The sequence below is a fragment of the Lucilia sericata genome, unplaced genomic scaffold, assembly GCF_015586225.1.
Source record: "Lucilia sericata isolate MDLA Ls3-8-SP2 unplaced genomic scaffold, ASM1558622v1 Contig000072F_arrow, whole genome shotgun sequence".
Classification (NCBI taxonomy): Eukaryota; Metazoa; Arthropoda; class Insecta; order Diptera; family Calliphoridae; genus Lucilia; species Lucilia sericata.
Window position 1 is genome coordinate 525,028 of NW_023994106.1, and position 17,921 is coordinate 542,948.

Below are 17,921 nucleotides of genomic sequence, written 5' to 3' on the forward strand. Positions count from 1 at the left end.
TCCCATTAATAACATACAAAAAAATATTCTTACCTGTTAGGTTTTTGACAAGGGTCTTAGGTCTTTGACAATCCGCTTCACTACTATATGGTTAAAATGATAAGCCTTCTAGATCAAAAGTTCATTTAATTATTTCCCTAATACATTCATTAGCAAAGTTTTTAGACTGAACCAAATTATGGAAAACAGTTATGACAATTAACCATAAATAACATCACATTTTAGCTATCAAAAATTAATTTTGCCATTAGCTATTTTTGGCCATTTAAAACTTCAACTAATTTCCCTTAAAAATTAATACATTTATTGACTCTTTATAAAATTCTAGGTACGTCGCACACTGTCGTGATTTCATATAACGTGTGGCCAAAAATAGAAGGAGTTGTCGTAGAATAACGAAATTTGGTACACGTGTTTTAATTAACGAAATATAAGAAAATTTAGAATTTGGTCAATAAATTTTCTTCTTTGTGTCCTTCCCATATATCCTGAAATTATAAATAGCCATATCTAGGAGAAAAAATAATATCTTAATGAAATTTTTTACACACGCAGAGAAAAAACATGGTTCAGGATGGTTAGGGCAACTATTCTATGTTTTTTTGTAACAATATTTTGTTGCCATAACCAAACAATTGTTATTTTTATTGAATATCATCAATATTTTAGTTACTGTAAACATTTATATGTTTATGACAATTATAAATTTGGAAATGATTCTCTGAAAAATAATTATTATTACAATAAATAAATAATGATAACTATGTAAGCATATTATATTATTTAGAACCATTTAAACTTTCAAATAATAATTAAATGGTAGGTGTTTACCCATATGTTTTAGATATAAGCGTTTACTATTAAAAATATTTTGGTATCGCCATTTTTATATCAGTTGTTTGGTTTATCTGCACTAGATTGGATCAAATAAAGTGTTGAACAAACGAAGTGTTAAAATATTGTGAAAAATAAATAATATCTAAAAATATAATCGTAGAGAACATTATAACATTTAAAAGAAATATAAAATAAATAAAATATGGAACATAAAAAATTAATAATTAAAAAAAATTGTAAATTATCTTAATATTAACATGAAGGTGTGGATACATAAATTTTTATTTATGGGAATACCAGTGCTTGAAAGTTTTGTGATTGTTTAAAAGAAAACTAAAAAATAATTACAATTTACGCCGAACACATTAGATTAACCATATTATGTTTAATATGTAACCATAATATGTTACTTCAAACAATAATATGATTACTTAAAACCATTATATAATTATATGAGAGCATAATATGGTTACTTGAAACTACAATATGATGCTACAACATCACATTTTGCAACCATCTTTATAACATTTGGATAATATTTGTGAAGCAATGTTGTCAGTTCATGTGTTATTAAACATATTGTGTGTAAATTTTACTTCCATATGTAATTGGTTTCATGTGTAATTTTAAAATTTTTAAAATCCTTCTGCTGAAATTATGTTTAGTAATTTAAAACATAGTTTTTTTTTTATAGCAGCACAAACCCTATATGGTTTGTGCTGCTATTTGCAAGTTTAAGCGCCCAATGGAGGTGGTTTAAACTTAAACATGAAATGCAAAAGTGTAAACAGCTGATGCAAAAAAACTAATAAAATTTTTATAAATAAAACCATTAAAATGTTCTATTTATAAGTATAAATTATGGACACCTCAAAATACATTTTTTTTGTTTTAAATTTAAATTTTCATTAATTTTCATATTAAATTTACAATTGCCTTCTCTTTTTTATAAAACTTGCATTGTTTTAATAACAAACAGTGACGTTTTCTGTTGTTTTGTATGGCAACCCTGCGAAGTTTAATCTTGCACTCAAAAACATCAAAGGGGATTAAAATTAGATTAAATTTATTTTTAGATTAACTAATCTGATTATAATTGGCATTTGATTGCCAACTCAAAAACCCGCTCTAAGTATACCAATCAGAATCATTTTCTGATTCGATTTAGCTATGTCCATCCGTCTGTCCTTGTTATCTATTTTCAAGATAATTTTATGAAATTTTGCACAAACGTTTCTTTTAAAAAAATTCTCTATAAATAACTTTAAATGTTAACGTAAATCCCTCTATGGAAATGTATAAGGATAGACCCATATTTACTTAACCCCATATAACTTCTCTTCCAGAAAATAATATCGATAATATTGTGTTGATTTTAACAATATTTTTTCAAATAATATCCCACAGTACATCGTTATTAAACAAATCAAATAAAATGTTTAAATTTATTTTTTTATATCAATTACTGCCTCTGATTTTAACCATTCTGAATATTAGCTCGTACTTGTACTTAAATACAGTACGGGCTCGATTTGCGCAACCGAAAGGATATCGGGGTTGTTTCAATTTGCGAAATGTTGCAATGACCGACCACTAAAATCCTATACAATTTCATATAATTCTTAAAAAAAAAGCATGAAATTAGTTGATGTTTAAGTAATCAATTCATTCATTAATCAAGAAAAATAAAAATAATAACGGTAAAGTAATATATTACTTATAAAAATAATTTTATATTTGATATCATAAACTTAGGTCGGGATATACAATTCTGTTTTTGGGTGCCTATGACTGATCAAATCATTTTAAATTACACTGACTGAAAAACAAAGTTAATGAAAATAAAATCAATCAAAAACTAACTTCCAAATAATGTTTCTTTTGCCATAAAAAAGTAAAAGTTGCACTTATCGCGTCCATTTTTTGAAAAAGTTGCTATTATAAAGACTGTAATTTTAAAAAATAGGCTGTTGCGCAAATCGGTCCGTTGCAATAATAGGTAGTTGCGCAAATCGAACCTGCACTGTACTTGTATTTTTCAAATTATTTTGAAAATTGCTACCTTTGCCGTGCATACAAGGAGCATGTGTAATTTTTCTTCAAATGTGTAATTTAGAACCTGTCTAAGTGTAGTTTCTAATGTTTTTGGTGACAACACTGTTGTGAAGTCTATGAGATATTTGTTCAATGCTGTCAATGAGGGTTGGGTACACTTCTATCAAAAATATATTTCATATTTTTCTTAAATTTTATCAAATTTGTAAATTTAGGTTTTAAACAAGGAGATAATTAAAGCGAAGAATAAATTGTTGAAATAACAATTAAAGAAGAGGAAAACATTTTAATTGCAAATGAACTGCAGATACTTTTTTCTGTGTAGACATTTGTAAATTTGAGTATGTCAGGCATTGCTTACATTTCAAATATTCAACATACATATGCATGTGTAGAACTCACTTTCCAAAGGAAACCAAGGTTTCTACTCTTTACGAATGTTAATTGTCTTTTGTATTTTCTTGAAGTAGTTGTTGGTTTTATGACAAGACTAGCATATGGGGAATTTCGTGTCAAGTGACGCAACTTTAAAAATCGATGTCTTCCGATTTTGATGAAATTTGCACCAAGGTTAGAAGTATGGGATAATAGACCTAGTTCTATCAGTTAAGAATTGCAGGACTTATGCCCGTAATTTCAACAAATAGATATCTACTGTGTAAAATATCTAGTAGGCCAACTTACCTCTTTGGTAAGTTGACATGTATTTCAAATCAGTAACTATTAGGGTGATCGATTATTCGACATTTTCCAAAAACCGGTTTTCGGTTTTTCCATTATGGGACTATAAAGCTCTTTAAGGAAATTTTATAAGCTTTCTTTTAAGCAAAAAAAAAAAAAAAAGAAAAATAGGGCCCATTTTGAAAAAAAAAAAAATAAATAAAAAAATTATTAAAATTTTTTTTTTTTTGATAGAATGAAGAAATAGCTATCTGACCAATAGGTGAAAAGTTACATTCATTTGAATAAAACCCTGTATGACCAAAATGTCCAACTTTGATCCCCTCTAAGCCCGGCAGTTCGATAGAGCTGAAAATTTATGTCTGACCTACTATCCAATACTACTAACCTTCGTGCAAATTTCGTCAAATTGGATGTTTTGAGTTGGGTCACTTGAAATGAAATTCCCCATATACATTAGCTATTATTTTATTTTTCAATTCCACGTTTTTGAAGAGCACAAGTGGTTTGTGTTTATTTCGTGTTTATATTTCAAATACTTACCTATCTATATATATAAAAATGAAAGTGTGTTTGTATGTATGTTTGTTTGTACTTTATAGACTGCTAAACGGCTGGACCGATTTTCCTGAAATTTTCACAGTTTCTTCTTGTATGTCTGAAAGGAACTATAGGCTACTTTTTATGTTGAAATTTCAAGTGGGCGACGTGCCACGCCCATTTTAAGAAAATATTCAATTAGTATATCTGAGATAATATAACAGCTAGAGTCTTCAAATTTTGTCGGAGCAATTTTAGTATCAATATAATTATTTAAGACAAAAAGTGGGAGGCTTAGCATTAGGGGGCGTGGCACCTCTCATATAAATTAAATACAAAAATTCGTTTATCAGGGAAACTAATAGAACAAGATTCTTCAAATTTAGCAAGAAGAACTTTATTAGACATATGAACATTTTGAAGAAAAAAAGGGCGGACTTTCATCTGGGGGTTGTGAGTTCCCATATGAATTAAATAGAAAAATTCGCATATCTGAGAAACTATTAGAGCTAGAATTTTCAAATTCTACATGAAGATCTTTGACATTCATGTGAACATTTAGAGAATAACGGGCGGACTTTCAATGGGGTCTTGGCACCCCCTATATGAATTAAATACAAAATTTCGTATATCTGGGAAAATATTAGAATTTTTTTTAAATTTGTCATCGATTACATTAAAATCTTAATTAACGTTCGGAAAAATTGTATCTCTGGAAAACATTACAGTTAGAATCTTCAAAATTATTAAGAAGATTTTTTATTTATATTCCTTTTAGGGTAGCAAAGCACACGGGGTATAGTTAGTCGTCATATAAAATGAAAAATAACGTATCATCACATTCCATAGTTTTACAGGAGAAGCAAAAAACTTTATAAAATGAAAATTATTTAATATATACAGTGTCGGACAAAACTAATGCACAAACTTTTACTTGTTAGAAAAAAGCTTAGTGAAATTAAAAAAATTATTATTTTGTAATAAAAATTAATAGTTTAGAAAGAATATAGTCTATAAATTATAAAAACAATAAAACATAATGTTGTTTAAAATTAAAATACGTTGTTTTTGAGCATATAAACTAAAGCACGTAACTTTTGATATACTACATTTTAGGAAATTTTAAGAAACTACCCACTAAACAATTTTTGCCGAATTCGTACCGACAGTCTGCACAAGTTGCCGATTTCGTATTCGATTTCCGTCAGAATTCGATACGAAAATCATATGAAAGGTTGCTTGGAATTCGGAACTCTTTGTCTGAGGAAATTCGGAAAAATGTGCAGAGTTGTCGGTCAGAATTCGGTACGAAATCTGATGTAAATTCCTGGGGAAATTCTGAAGGAATTTTCGACAAATCTGATTGAAGTCGGACAAATGTATGATACCATGTCTGACATTCTTTCGACATTTTGTACGAAAGTCTGATCAAATATAAGAAAGTCTGATAGATGTCGGATAATTGCCCGATAAAATGTCCGACAGTTCGTTCCAAAGTCTGATCAAGTATAAGAAAGTCTGATAGATGTCGGATAAATTTCTGATAAAATGTCCGACAGTTCGTACAAAAGTCTGATCAAGTATAAGAAAATGGCCTGACTATTCTGATCAACGTCTGATGAAAATTATTTTCATATATATAATTTATTATAGTTTAATTTTATTAATTTTAATAATAATTTCTAAGCTTCCATTATTCATGACTTCTTAAGGGTACATAAATATTTATATAATAGAATCTTATAGATTATTTTTAAAATTAATAAAATTAAACCATACTACTTACATATTATATACGAAAATAGAGTTCATTATATACATCTACATATTTAAAACTATAAAATGAAACCATAAAAAATTATGTAATTTTTTTGCTAATTTTTGTGTATTAACAAAGTTTAAAGAAATTTGAACAATAATCATCACATATACAGATGTTGTCTACTTGATTTCCAAAGACCAACTGAGAAAATAAAAATTAAATTCCTTTTTAAAGTACAGTTTACGAATTTCAAAATATAAACAGATTTGTGCATGATTTTTATAAAAAAAACAAAATTTCGTTCAGATAATGTGCAGAGTTGTTGCTAAGTTTTCTTACAAAAGTACTGAAAATGGGAACAAAATGACCGAGCAAAAAATATCAGAAAATGTGCAGACTATTCTGTTAAATATCTAAAGGAAATTCATATTATTCGCTTAATTGTCTGACGAAGTTACAAAAACAATTTTCTTCAGATTATGTGTGGATTTATCGGATATAATTCTTAAGCCTTTTTATATTTTACTTCAGAAAATGTACGGACTATTCTCCTTTATGTCTAAAAAATAATATAGGAATAAAAAAACAAATTGTCCTCCGCCAATGTGCAGATTAGTCTCATAATTGTAGTAACACTGAAATTTCCTTTCGACATTGTGCAGGCAAGTCTGATGTTAATCGTTTAATACTTCAGAAAATGTGCAGTCTAACAAATAGTTTGCGGATTAGTCTGTAAAATGTCTAAAGGATATTTACAAATTCGCTAAAAATACTGATAAAGTATAAGAATTATTTCAGAAAATTTCTAACATCAGACATGTCTGAAAAAATTGTTTATTGGGTATTAACAAAAATTACAATTAAATTAGTAAATACTTTCTCTCTCATGACTCGAGAATATTTTAAAACATCGAAAGCTCTATTGTCCAGAGGTATTACAGGGAAAATTGTTACCATTTTCAGGAAATGATATGGTGTTCGTAACTCTGTGTTGTACGATGGAGAGCTGGCGTCAAAAAAGGATGTGGACTATCACAAACCTGGGTTCCTTACTAACTAAAGATGGCGGCGCGAAAGATGATGTATTAACAGAATCGCATCGATTGCATCACCGCGTCGCATTTTAGGAATCTGGTAGCCCCGCACTATCTCTAATTAACAACTTTTACGCAGAACAAGACTAACAAATTGCTCGTGAAATATTGAAACGTAAATACGAAGAATTTGTTAAATAACCTATTACCCCAGGAAAATTAGGCAATTAGTTCTTTTCGTACTATAGTACATTATTTTTGTATTGCACTAATATTTTCAAATCTTAATATAGATTGTACCAATAACAATTTTCTCATCATTTTTACTTTATTCATAAGCAGTTGTAGGTTGTAGGTTTTATGTCAAAATCGCGCTATGACCCATAGTGATATATCTGTCTATCAATTGTTTCAGATAGTATCACAGGTCATATTAGAAAAAATTAGAAAAAAAATTTTGGCACAATCCACATATTTATCTCTAAATATTTTGAAGCAATTTTCAAATTTCCAAAAGAGTAACAACTAGGGATGCCAATCGCGACTGATTTTAAATCCCGGAATACCGTAAAATATAATTAGATTTTCAAAAAATCTTAATAAATTGCCGACAAAAATAACATTTTCTATTTCATATTACAATATGAATACACTTAGTATGTGCTTACTAATACAGAAAGCTTTCCTATAAGTATTTTGTGAAATTTTTGGAAAACAAATTAATTCAAAGTACTAAAAATAATAAAATAGTTATTTACTCTGTCAATTTTTCAATATCAATTTATAAAATGTCCATCCCAGGTACTGAATAGTAGAATAAAAACCTACTTATGAAGACCCATGCGTCTTGCATATAAAGCAAAATTAGTTTTTTAACCATAAATTGCATAAATATATCGGAGGCGAGGTACAAATAATCTCAAATGCTTTATTATGAAAACTAAATCATAATTTTTTACTTGTTATTTTTAGGTATCCGATAGTATATATGCCTATTTATTGCCCTTTTTATTTTTGATATTTCAGCTTGTAAGTTAGTAGAGTCATCTTAAGTCTAAAAAATTACTTAATGAATAATGTAATTCGATTAAAACAGAGACCGAAATGATTAAAATTTTATGACCCTGCTTATTTTTAATCAAAACTTATTATAATTCTCTTATTTAATATTTTATAATGTATAAATTTAGCAGAAAAACACTTAAACTTCTGGATTTTAAAATCCCGAAAATAACCGGGATTTAATTTTTAAAAATCCCGGTTTTCGGTATTTTCAATTCCCGAAAATCTCGGGATGACATTTGGCCGCCAATATCTCGTCTAAGGCACAAAATTCCGCAGCAAAGCCCTTATTTGGGCTATATGTGAATAGATTAAGTTTTAATATTATAAATTTTAAAACATGTTAAATATTAAATCGGTATTTGAACTTATTTCGGTAACAGTATTATAGCGGTAACGGTAGTGTGATAAAGATATATTTTCGGTATGATTAAAATACAAGTAAGAGTGTTATATTCGGCTATGCCAAATCTTATATACCCATTATCAAATCATATGTCGTTATGAAAGTCAATTTCGGAAGGGGCTCCTATAAGTTGATTTTGATCATTAGATTAATATGAATGTCAGGGTGGTTTTCGGAATAGGGCATTTAATGTAGGATTGGCTCAACTATGGGCCAAGATTTCAATAATTTAAAAAAATATTTATTTTTTTTAATTTTACCATAATTCTATCAAATTCTAAACTTTTGGAATAATGTATTAACTATAAATTGATTTTCTGTAAGAGAGTTTACATTGGCGGACTAATCCTCATAAATAAGATTTCATAAATATAGGTGTCGGTTTCTAAAAAATGTCCTTGTCGAATTTTATCATAACACCGATTTTAAACCCAGTTATGAGCGTTTAAGTCATTTTCTGAAGAGGATCTCATATAGGTTAAGGGTGAATTATTTTTCGAACCTCTTAACCAAGGCAAGGATTTTCATGCACTAAAAAATTAAAAATATCCGCTTATAACATGCACTATAAAATGGGAAAATATGCATTAAAAAGGTGGAAAATATGCTCCAAAAATATTTCCTTGTGAAATTTATTTATTATCACTAATTTTTCTTTTCGTATTTAAGTAAATTTTTATAGATATTTAGGACTTAAGTTTTTGACAACAAATATATAGGTTCTTGATTACAGAGGTAAAATCGATTTGGATGAAATTTGCATCAGTACTATTGGAGAGTAGGCCAGACACATAGGTCAAGAACTTTATCAGTCAAGTACTACCGGAGTTAGAGTGGATCAAAGTTGAACATTTTGGTAATACAGGTTTTTTTTCAAATAAGTGTAACTTTTCACCTATTGGTCCTGGAAAAATTGTCCGAAGGAGTTTAGATAAATATTTCTTTACTGTTTATAATTTATTTTTAAATTTAATTTTTTAATAATTTTTTTTTTTAATTTCTATAACAGACAGACATGTCTAGATCGTAGAGACCCAGAAAATACATATATACTTTTATGGTATTACGACTAATATTTCAAAGTATTTAAAATTAAATGACATCCAGTGTTGCCAATTTAGCATTTTTAGTGCTAGATTTAGCACTTTATAAACTCATTTAGCACCCAAAAATGTAATCTGGCACTTTTTTTAGTATTTTTCTTTCTAGCACTTTTTTTTAGCACATTTTAGGATTTTTTGTGCATATTCTTGTATGCCAATTTATTGTTCTTCTGTAAAAATATGGTTAAAAATTAATTATTAATTAATTATGTACAACATAAAAATTAATGTTTACTGGTTATCTGTAGAAATATCGGTTCGTATTTGATGAGCTTAAGTTACGTTTTAAAAGGGCCACTTCCTATGGTAAATGGCACAAAGCTAAACTAAAATCTTATATTCAAAATACATTTCCAAAAAGTTTTTGAATTGAAATATTCTTTACAAAGGATTTCATTTGTGTCTTCCCTTTAGACTTTTAATTAAAAATATCATTATAATTGTAAACTCAAACTAGTATTCTAATGTAAATATTTGTAACAAGGGAAATATTGAAAAAAATGATTTCATCGGAACTTTTTAATCACAACATTTTTCGACAGAACTGTTTCGAGAATTAATGACGATATTATTATTTGCAATGTCGCAGTTCCAAAATCTGGTTGTTTACTTCGGACCAAAAAAAATTTACTGAATAAGCATTTCTAATTCCGTACTAAAATCATCCCATAATAAGTGTATTTGGTACGTTTGCTTATTAAGGTAAAAACATTATTTATGCAGTTAAAAAATACCAAAAAATAAAGCTATTTTAGAAAAATTCTAGGGGAACTATATAAAAAATCCTCTTTTTGGGATAAAGCAAGAATCGAAAAACTCTAAAACTATTTATTATAAACATTTTGTTCTGTATTAAAAGCGACCTATAATAAGTGGAGTTGGTCCATTTGCGTACTAAGCTAAAAATAATATTTATTTTAAAAATTTAAATATTTTACAATAAAAAGCCTTAATTTTGTTAGCACTTTTTCTAGCATTTTTTTTTTTATTTTTAGCACTTTCTAGCATTTTTTTCTAAACAATCTATCACTTTTTCGCAATTAGGTTTTGGCAACACTGCATACATCCCATCTCTTTTGGTATAAAAAGTGATAAACAAAAATATGTATTCAGAAAACAAAATAAATAGAAGTTTGTGTATTTAGAAAACAAAACAGTGGTCACAAATCGTGTGCTGTGTTGTGGTTAGAAGTGCATCAGAAAATGCCAACTTTGCCAGGAGATTAACTGAATCCTGAACTCCTGGTTATTCAAAGAAACCGCAACAACGTACAAAAACTATCAAAGCACTCACAAAAACACCCATACATTGATATACATAGGATGTACATTAGAGGTGCCCAAAAGTGTCCAAATCTTACTAGTGTAAAATAAAAGACCGTTGGGATTTTGAGTTGTAAAATAATTGAACAAAGAAAATGCACCTAAAATTATATTTTATAATATTTAAGATAATTACATTTCCAACGGTGTAAAAATTTTATTATCAGTTTTTTAACCCTTTTGCAAATAAAAGTGATGTAAAAAATAATCTACAAAACACATATGCATTTTTTCTAGATTTTGCTAAATATGTATGCGTGGAGGGAAACTTAGGAAATATTTATTAAGCGAAGCTGTTGTTGGACATACCATAGAATAAAAAGTCCTTGCACCCGGCCGCAGGTAACCGGCCTAAGGAAATCTTTATTAAGCGATTAAACTGAAATGTATTAAGCTTCCAGAAAAACATAAAATTGTTTATGTTCTTAAAGGAAGTTTGTTTTTAATAAAAAAAAAGAATCAATGAACCGAATTCTTTGATTCCGATACATTTAAACAATTTATTGACTAAAAACTATCTTTTGAGAGAAGCTTTATATGAGGTCTAGGGGCAAATATAGACCGATCTCCACAAAATGTGCTGAATTTTGTCGCGAGATTATCGTTTATAAGTAAATTAATATTCTAGTAATTTTTGGAAGGGGCCTTTTTGTGAGGGCTAGGGTCAAATAAGATCCGACCGTTACGAAATATGGCAGTCTAATCAGTGCTTATAAAAAACTTTTTTCGTGATAAAGGTATATTTAACATAATTAGGAGCTCAGAAGCACTATTTAGGGGGTTCGGTTGTTGGGGTCTAAATAAAATCATATACCGATTTTAACCTTTTCCACAGACTTCGTCCTATTGAAATTTGGCATACGAAATTTCATCAAATTATCTTGAATATTGCGACTTCTTTCGCAAGATTAACATGGCCATTCAACCAGTAAGCCGTACAAATAGACTAAATCGGCTTAATCGATTGGTATAGGTACTTTAAGGAGATTATATGACAAATATTTTTTACCCTCCCCACTAAAGTGGTTTATGGTATAAATGGTTTTAGATCTTGGGTACATTCTAGGACTTTCGGAAATAATTGGTTTATGGTCGGAAATGCACTACTATTATTTTTCACTTGTTTTAATACATATTTTTGAGGCGTAAAATTTACCATTTTCTAGCCTTATTTTTTAAGCCGTTTAGCCTTTTAGCCGATTTAGCCTTTTATTTCTGAAGCTACTGGCAACACTAAAAATAAGGCTCTAACTCAGCTAACCATTTTGCTTGGAAAACCCTATTCAACTCTTATATGTAATGTCATAGGAACATCAGCTTCAGCTAACCAGAATTTATCATATTATGAGTTAGGTTTTTGAGTTAACTCATAAAATCCGACAGGGTATGTATATGTCTGTATGTAAGCTTGTACATTAGGGATATAACTATTGACATTCTTTACAAATATGCAAGTTGACATATCATAGTCGAATAGAGTATTAAAAACTATGAGAAACTACATTATTATTTTTTCGCGGTTGGTTAAACAGTTCACGCACCAAATGTCTGTCCGTCTGTTTTTTATAATCAGTTTTTTGAAGGCTCCATATGTCTTCGGAATCCAAATCATAGATAATTAATTTAAATATGCTTTTAAGTGTTTAGTTGTTTAAAACCCGTAAAATCAGTCCATAAGAATCGGAGATATGGTCAAAACAAATATGATCAACAAATAATTTTTTATGGACTTTTTGATTTAGGGATGTAAAATAGTATATTTGCGAAAAATCAAAAAGTTCGGAGATATAGGCAATGATGAGTCGCGATGTGACAAAAATATACTTCTAGGTAGAAATGCCCATATATAAATATTTTAGTCTTAAAATTAAAAAAATAAAAAATTTAAAAAAATTGGTTTATATTAGAAATTGGGGTTGGTGCGTGATGTTTTTGATTTCAAATGACCTAAGAAAATTATTTTCAATAATTATACAACATTGGCCATCTCGTGGTGGTATGCCAAAAATTTCGCCAAATTAGTTATATCCCTATTGTACATGAAATCAAAATAAAACATTTTCTTGTCAAGTTTGAATTTGATTATATGTATGTATATTGATCAAACAATGTTTCCCGGAATTGCTTCGAGCATAATACAACATTGTACTAACTACATATTCACACATACAAGCGAGTAATAAGTAAACAAATTTTGAATATGTACAGTGATTGTTAAAGTGAGAAAAACAATAACATTTCCAACACAAATACATATGTATGTGCATGTATTGTAATTTTTAAGGGTTTACCACCCTCGCTTTCTATAACTCAATCCAAATACTAAAGTGCTCTTAACACTTCGTGACAAATTTAAAATTTTCCAAATATAAAAAGTAAATATTTCTTTGCCTATTTGGGTGATTCTTTTTGTATTCGGTAGTAAATTATTATTTATTTGTCTTCTTCTATTCTCAATTCTTTTGGGATTAATGTGTTTATTGTTTTGGTTAATTTCATCAACTTACTTCAAAAAATCAGAACTTCTTGACAAAGTAAGTAACTACTCCTGATTATTTAGCAATTCTGGTTCTGATACAAAATAAACAATAATTGAAGTACATGGAAGTGATACTATTTTTCTGATTAGGTGGATACGAGTAGAAAAAGGATATGTTTTTAAAATTAGCAAAACACCTCCAAAATCTTGAGATACGGGTAAAAAAACGGTTTTTCGTACCTTTAAGCTCTTATAACTTAGATGAATATGAACCGATAAAATTGCACCGTCAATATAAAATATGTACTTTGTAAAAACATATCCAAACTTGAAACACTGTTTGCCGATGATATGCACACGCATTTCTCTAGGTTACTTAAGCATTATATACGTCATTATAAAGGCCTCAGCTTCTGCTTTCTAAATCAATTGAGGCTTAAAATTGGATTAGATTCAGACTTATAAGTGCTTAATGGTACAAAAACCGTGTTTTACCGTTATCTCAAGATTTTGGAGGTGCTTGGCAAATTACAAAAACAGATTCTTGTTCTACTCGGTTCCACCTTTCAGAAAAAAAGTATCACTTCCCAGGTATTTATTCTTGTCGCATAGTGTTATTTATTATTTATTTTTGATGAACAACATGGTCCATAGCCTGCATTACATAGGACCATTTTCCGGATCATGTACCCCATAAAACTGTTCGATTTTGGTGGGTTCAACCTTTAGTCACACTTTTTGTAGGGATATTCAACCTAACACGTATTCAACATTTGTGAAATTTGTATCGCTTCATGCTTTCATTAATGGGTCTTATTTTTTTATTAGTCATACTGGTGTAAAAATTTATTTTTATTCCTTAGTTTTACAAAGATTTCCTAATACTATAAAAAGCAAATCTGTTCATGTAATTTGAATTTAGAAATAATCAAAAAATTAAATGTCAAATAATAAAAAAAATAATTTTTGAGTTTGTGAAAACTAAAACGATATTAGGTTTGTTCATTTACTTTCCCAGTAAATACTTGCATCGAGAGAGTAAAGAGTAATTACCATATAGTAACATATAGGCGAACTGGTTACCAAAGACCTAAGTCCCCTGTCAAAGACCTAATATTTATTTTTTAATAATATTTTTAAAAATATTTTTATCTTAAAACCTATTCCAAACACGTTTTTTGCTTTTTGTCTATAAATATCTAGTGTAAAATAATCGTTCGAAAAATCGAATAATTTTAAAAATTTAATCGACTACTCGAATGAAAAAATATAGTAAATTTTTATTCGAATAATTTTATACTCGAATAATTGACAACTCTAGTAACTATGCACTGATAGATACCAATTTGTTGAAATTACGGGCATAATACGTACATGTACATACAGGTATCATTAATAAAAGCAGTGCAATTTCATAATGTAAAACTTTCCACTTGAAATCAAAAAATTATGAAGTTTTTTATTTTATATGTTCACATTTTTTGTTCTTTATGACAAGAGCATCTTTCTTTTATTAGTTAGGCAACAAAAAAGGAGTAGAAAAAACCCTTGTTATGACTTATTATACACTACATATAGTTGTAATTGACCATTATTGACCACTTAATACAATCATTACCACCAAACCTGAATTACAAATAATTGTAATTGATAGAGTTCAAGTACAACTACAGAAGATGTAATTGTAATTTATAATTCCCCAAGCCTGGTACATACACAGTAGGTTCTTAGATTTCATATAGGCTATTTTATTTTATGATGAAATTAGTTTTGGACGTGTATTACAGTTTTATTCAGGGTTCAATTCACTTACCGGACCAAATTGTTCAAAATAGCTTTTGACATCTTCCAGTGTGGTGGGCGCTGATAGGCCACCCACAAATATTTTCTTCGTTCTTGTCACCATCTAAAAGAAAAAGGACAAATTATAAAAAAAAACTTTAAAAGTAAAAAATTCTAAACTAATAATTATATCTGCCTTGGAACACTAAATGACATAAGTTGTCAAAATTAACTCTTACCCAGCAAAATTTTCTTGAATTTCGGTAATGGGTAGTAGTTATTTCCTAGGTTACAAAGTAATGAGTGATACATATTAATCTCATTATTTCAAATACAATAATAATTAGTTGCTTGTAATGATTTAAATATGTACTTATATATATTGTTACCTACTAGATTCAAATAAGTACTTGCATGTAATAGGTGTAATAACCACTTATTTTAGTAATTAAACTACATACTTTAAATAAATTTGAGTCTAAAATTTATAGTTTCCCAAATATACATATATTGCTGATTGTAGATATCTATATTGTTTAACCGCCATTTTTTAATATGTACGTTGATGGTAAAGTTTTAATATACAACTTTTGGAATCTAGATTTTATAGTTTTCTGGGTTACCATGGCCTCTATTGCTGGTCCGCTTATTTAGGTTTTGAATATTTATATTCATATTTTACGGTTCCCTAAAGATAATTGGTTTGTTTTTATAATGTACGAACAATCAAACATCCAACTTTTAGCATTATTTAATGAATTTCTTAAACATTTCTATTTGTTATTGATTAGTGTCTAAAACTAACTGGTGTAAAATTTTAGCCCGATCACATAACGGGAAACCGTGCCGGAAATTGATTGAAACGTATAAAATTTCGTTAGCAATAGGACTTTTTTTGATTTCTTCAAAAATTGCAATGGCACAATTACATTTTCTTAACATTTCGACTAAACCTTACATTTTAGAGAAAATTATGCAACGAGGTATATTAAAATAAAACCCATACAAACAAAATCGGTATTTTTTGACCACCTCTAATGTACATATTTGCATTTTCTTGGTAAAAATTAAAAACTTAACGAATTGATCTTATTTTGTTATTCTATTCTTGATACGATAAATCTTATATTCTTCATTCATTCCCAGCGAAAAATCTAGAATTTTTTGTAAAAAAAAAGTACATAGTTATTTCATACATTACTTGGTAATAAGTGGTAATGGGTATTCATTATCAACCATATTATTTTATTTATCTGAATATGTACTTACGGATATAGAGCAAAGTAATTTGGAAATGTTATAGCCCAATGGTCTAGCGCGTCTATTTAACAAACAAGAGGTTGGTGGTTCGAGCACTGCTTGATTCCAATATTTTTTTGAAATGACATTGATTTTTATTTTTGTAAAACTGTTCACAAAGTTATAATAAAACAAGTAGTTAATGGACCATTGAGCAAACAGCTGGATTAAGAAACTGACAATAACTGAACGTCTGGGTTCAAATCCCGGCTGGGGAAAATTTTATTTTTATTTTTGTAATTACGATCAGAATGCGAATATTATTATTTCTTCGTTTTTAGTATGTAGATTTATAAATAATTGTCCGTTTACAATTTGTAACAAACTAAATAACTCATTATTCGCAGAGTTTCTGTAAGTAAATTGGTAACCACATATTTAGTTGTTGTAGGTAACTACTTATTTGTTGGTCAACGTCGAACAAAAATAAGTAGTTATTCCCCCCAAAAGTAAGTAGTTTCTACTTGTTTCCATTATCACTTTCTGGCTTACTAGGTATGTAAAGATTTTGCTGGGTACTTAAATGATGAAAATATAATTGCTAAAAACATAAAAGTTTCCAGTCTTTATTTTTGAAGTGGAAAATATTGCATTTTTATGACCAACTACTGAATTTCATCCTTTAGTACTTAAAATGGGTGATCGACTCGGTTTTTCAACCGGTTTTTTCTGCATTACCAGTGTCGTTTTTTTCTAAATGTTGATTTTTCGAATATCCAATAACTCGGATTTTTTACTTTTTAAAAACCGGTTTCGAATACTTTTATTTGCTTTGTATTCAATGAAAATTGTTTAAGTAGGGATTTTAGAATAAGGTAGATTTACCTAGTTCCTTATGTTTAACCAAAGGGTCCCACTTTTTCCAATTTTGTTTTACATTAAAGAAATAATGTAAATCAGACAACTAGAACTAAAGTTATATATTTTTTAAACTGTTAAAGATATATGCGGATTATGTTTTATTAATCAAATTTAAACATAAACCTTAATTTTTGCAAATAGAAATAGATTTTGTAATTAATAATGAAAAGCCGGTTAACCGGTTTTTACTGAATTTGAAAAACGTCAACCAGTTTTTTCAAATGTCAACTATTCGAAAACCGGTTTTTGGAAAATGTCGAATAATCGATCACCCTAATACATACATGTATGTTTGATATTAGGGTTTTGCGAATGCCAGTTTAGCGAAAGCGAATAATAAATTTAGTTTTTTACGAAGGTGAATGGGAACACAAATAGTATAATTCGAATTAAATTAACATTAATTTTCTGGCTAAAATAAAAATATAATCTGTGACCATTTTATTTTCCCACAAAAAATCGCTTTTTTGAGTAAAAACATAAAAGTCCTTTGGGAGACTCTAGTCTGCTACACTACAACGGGCGCATGGTCATCATCACCTTGCTCGGTAGATTAGGTTAGAATATAATTTGTAATTGTATTGTAATGGACAAATAAGTAAATAAATAAAAGCCTATTTTCTGGATAAACTAGAGGCGCTAGGATAAAAAGAAAGAAAATCTGTGATCACTTTCATTTTCCACCAAAAACCAATCA

The 17,921-nt window shown here is 28.6% G+C and overlaps 1 protein-coding gene across 10 annotated transcripts in view; it reads right to left on the reverse strand.

The window, feature by feature from the left end:
* Nucleotides 1-17,921, reverse strand: part of LOC119616445 (RNA-binding protein Musashi homolog Rbp6-like) — a 328,977-nt gene that overhangs the window by 62,801 nt on the left and 248,255 nt on the right. For all 10 annotated transcript variants that reach the window (XM_037972790.1, XM_037972789.1, XM_037972791.1 and 7 more), the window contains one exon: nucleotides 15,096-15,188. In XM_037972790.1, coding sequence (XP_037828718.1) covers nucleotides 15,096-15,188 — 93 coding nt within the window. The remainder of the gene's footprint in view (nucleotides 1-15,095; nucleotides 15,189-17,921) is intronic.